The sequence below is a fragment of the Drosophila ananassae genome, chromosome XL (genome assembly GCF_017639315.1).
Source record: "Drosophila ananassae strain 14024-0371.13 chromosome XL, ASM1763931v2, whole genome shotgun sequence".
Classification (NCBI taxonomy): Eukaryota; Metazoa; Arthropoda; class Insecta; order Diptera; family Drosophilidae; genus Drosophila; species Drosophila ananassae.
The window spans coordinates 16,458,748-16,462,476 of NC_057931.1; the positions used below are offsets into that span (position 1 = coordinate 16,458,748).

General features: G+C 45.8%; 1 protein-coding gene across 1 annotated transcript; it reads left to right on the top strand.

The window, feature by feature from the left end:
- The first annotated feature begins 2,015 nt into the window (after nt 1-2,015).
- LOC123257529 (craniofacial development protein 2-like) lies at nt 2,016-2,592 on the top strand. The gene has a single exon (XM_044716987.1). It carries the CDS (start codon nt 2,016-2,018, stop codon nt 2,502-2,504), a length of 489 nt encoding a protein of 162 aa, XP_044572922.1. The 3' UTR covers nt 2,505-2,592.
- The last annotated feature ends 1,137 nt before the right edge of the window (nt 2,593-3,729 follow it).

The window sequence follows — 3,729 nt, forward strand, 5'->3', positions numbered from 1 at the left end:
AATCAGACGATGATTCAATACATATGATCTACTGCCTTTAATATGTCGATGTCGATTATTCTTGTTCTTTTTGCGAGAAAATCCAGAATTTGATCACTGGTAACAATCAGATCTCTGTGAACGTTAAGAAGCGCCAGTCCATTCAGCCGTTCCCCTCCAGTTCGGTTGCGCAAGTAAGTTTTTAACCTTCAAAAACTAGAGCAAAATCGTTAACTAGACGCAACTATGACCGGTAGTGTTCCACAAATTTAAAGAAACCTATATATCTGGCTGAAAAATCTTCTATTTCAAACGACTAGAGTTTCGATGAATGTGTTTGGTCGTTTTTTTTCAGGAATGTTTGAACATTACCTGGAATAAAAATCGAATGAATAAATCGAATAGACCCTTTTTTTAACTTCGACCAACTGATAGTTACAGCTTTATGTCTAATTGCAAGTCATCCGAAGACCCGGTGATTTCGTTCGGACATTTTTCTTTAAAAACATTTATTTCCTCTTCATCAAGTTCTGCGCATTTGGCTGATATGATATTTTATATCGGTTCATCCGTAGAGCGTTATTCGGTCACTGCGTCGATCTTGAACTCGCGGGCATACAGCGGTAACAAAGAATGCATAAAAGTTCTGACTAAATGTACCTGGATTCTGCAAGGGACTGATCGGGTTGACCAGGCACTGCCTGTGATCAGGCTAAAGTTAATGTGAGATACTTGAAGTCCTGGGTTGGTTCTCCTCAAGTACAGATGGTAAGGGGTTTCGGCTGATTCCGTATCGGCCGGTCCTACTTGCGGCCCGTTTCACGGGAGCAACATTCGAAGTAGGTTGGAGAACGATGGTCCTACTTGTGGTCCGTTTCACGGGAACAACACTCGAAGTAGGTTGGGTAACAAGGGTCCTACTTGTGGTCCGTTTCACGGAGGCAATACTCGAAGTAGGTTGGGTAACGCGGGTTCTATTTGTGGTCCGTTTCACGGTAGCAGCACTCGAAGTAGGTTGGTTTTAAGTGCCGTAATCTTGACACTGAGTAACGAACCGATTTACTCTGTATTCGCAACTATCTTTATTTTAGAAGAACAATTCTTATATAAGATGCTAAATAATACATAAACTAAGTCTAGGGAAGGTCAATGTTATGAACGTGTTCCCCCCAGTGTTATTGCCAATGTCACCCACCTCTGAGTCTGCTGACTCAGATAGCTTGGATTTGGGTTTAGCTAGCTGGCATTGCTTTCATCGGTCAGTCGGTCAATTTTCCGCCAGATACGGCTGATTTCTGCTTCTGGCACCGTCGACTGGTGCTGGGTTATTAGGTTGGATATTGTTTCATGCTAATAGGTTTGTGGGTCTGCTCATTGCTTATTGCGACATACTGACGAACATTCATTAGATCATATTACTAGGTGTGAATATAGATTAGTAGGTCTTGGCACTAGGTGCCAACACTATCATTGACAACAGTGCTCGATATTCGAGAAATCTCGTGTTTAGTTCTTCCAAATATTTATCCAAAAATGGAAAAAATATCAATCGTCGATAATATTTTTTAGCATTATAGTTTACCAAAATAGTTGTCACGGTTGTTTTGACGTCCTACTTGCCAAGTAGGTCGCCAACCTACTTCGCGGGGGGCCTCATAGCCTAGTGGTTAGTGTACTAGCTCGCTAAGCGGGAGGTCGTGGGTTCGAGCCCCACTAATGTGGGGCGGGAGGTCGTGGGTTCGCGCATATGATGTAAATAGCGAAAAAGCTCTCGTCTGATTTTTCACTATTTATAATTATGTGCATGAGACCCGAAAAAACCGGCATTCCCAGATGTCGTTAGGTGGCAGCCCCACTTCTGAGATACGTTGCACTCGGCTAATCACCGGATCGACTGAACAATAACGATTACAGAAACAAACACAAGATCACAAATTGGACAATGGAATGTGAGGACCCTAATGGAGCCTTCCAGGCTTGCGCAGTTTGAAAAGGAGATGGAAAAAATGCAGATCGCAATTGCTGGCATATGCGAGATGAGGTGGAAAGGCAGGGGGACGACAACAACAACACACGGCAATCTAGTAGTGCACAGTGGGAGCAGTGATGGGGGCAGGAATGGAGTAGGAATATACGTGTCAAAGCAATACAAACAGACACTTATCTCCTGGAATCCGGTATCCGATAGAATCATCACTGCTAGATTCCGATGCAACGCTAGGCACATTACCATCGTGCAATGCTACGCCCCGACAGAAGACGCCAGCGATGACATCAAAGACGACATCTACAATGCCCTCACATCTTCACTCACCAAGAGCAAACGAGGTGACATTAAAATTCTCATGGGAGATTTCAACGCGAAATTAGGCCCCAACAACAACGGATTGGAACCAATCATGGGCCGACACGGTGTGGGAACACGTAGCAACAATGGCGACAGGCTGGCCGACCTATGCCAGACATTCCAACTAGTCATCGGTGGCACTGTATTCCCCCACAAGGAAGTGCACAAGTACACGTGAACATCACCGAGTGGGCATATACGCAACCAAATTGACCATCTGTGCATAAGTAGGAAATGGAGACACTCCCTTAGCGATGTACGGAACAGGAGAAGTGGGTCAATTGACAGTGACCACGAACTATTAGTCGGAGAACTTCTAATCAAGCTCAGACGAAGTCACACTGCCACCAGAAGAAGCACAAGAAGACCACCCCCCCTGAACTTACACCGACTTGAAGACCCTGTCATATCCACCAGATTGGCAACAATGCTACATGAACAACTAACACCGCAGCAGAACCACACCTGGGAACACACATGCAGCACACTGAGGAGCACCGCGGAGGGTTTGCTTGGCACCCGACAACGCAGAAGCACAGACTAGATCTCGACACGCACATGGGAGCTTATCAGTAGAAGAAATTCCCTCAAGTCGAAAGCGGATCACGACTGCAGAGCCCGGGATGAATACAAGGAACTCTGCAAGCTAGTGAAGAAATCAGCCAGAAATGACAAGAGAGCACTGATAGATAGGCTTGCAGAAAATGCAGAGAGCTCCGCCAACGCCAACAACATGCGCTCACTATACCAGACAATCAGTAAGCTATCTGGAAGCTACCAAAAACAGAACCATCCAGTACGAGATGTCAACGGAACACTCCTTGTCGATGATGATCCCCAGATCCGCAGATGGCGACAACACTCCTTAGAAATCAGCCACATCAGCTGCATGCGAGCAGCGCAGATGACGACTTCAGAAGTATTGTACCCAAAACCAACACCAGAATTCCTCACACGACACCATCTGTTAGAGAAATTCGTGATGCAATCAGGAAATTGAAGAACAACAAAGCAGCCGGAGAGGACGGTTTACCCGCAGAACTGCTCCAAGTTGACACACTTCTAATGGCCGAAACGTTGCACCCGCATTTCGAGAGCATATGGGAGAACGAGCGAATCCCCCCATCCTGGAAGAAAGGCATAATCGTAAAAGTACCGAAGAAAGAAGACCTCAGTGATTGCAATAATTGGCGAGGAATCACCCTGCTGAACACCAGCTACAAAGTGCTAGCCACTTTACTGAATGAACGTCTACTGGAAAAAATCGAGCCAACAATACGCGATGAACAAGGAGGCTTTAGGCCACACAGAAGCTGCGTAGACCAAGCGAACACATTACGCGCAATCACCGAACAAGCTGTGGAATGGCGCGCGCCGCTGTACCTCCTATTCATCGATTTCCA

What these genes read in the sequence shown, in the direction of transcription:
- LOC123257529 (XM_044716987.1), top strand. Translation starts at nt 2,016, where the DNA reads ATGAGGTGGAAAGGCAGGGGGACGACAACAACAACACACGGCAATCTA.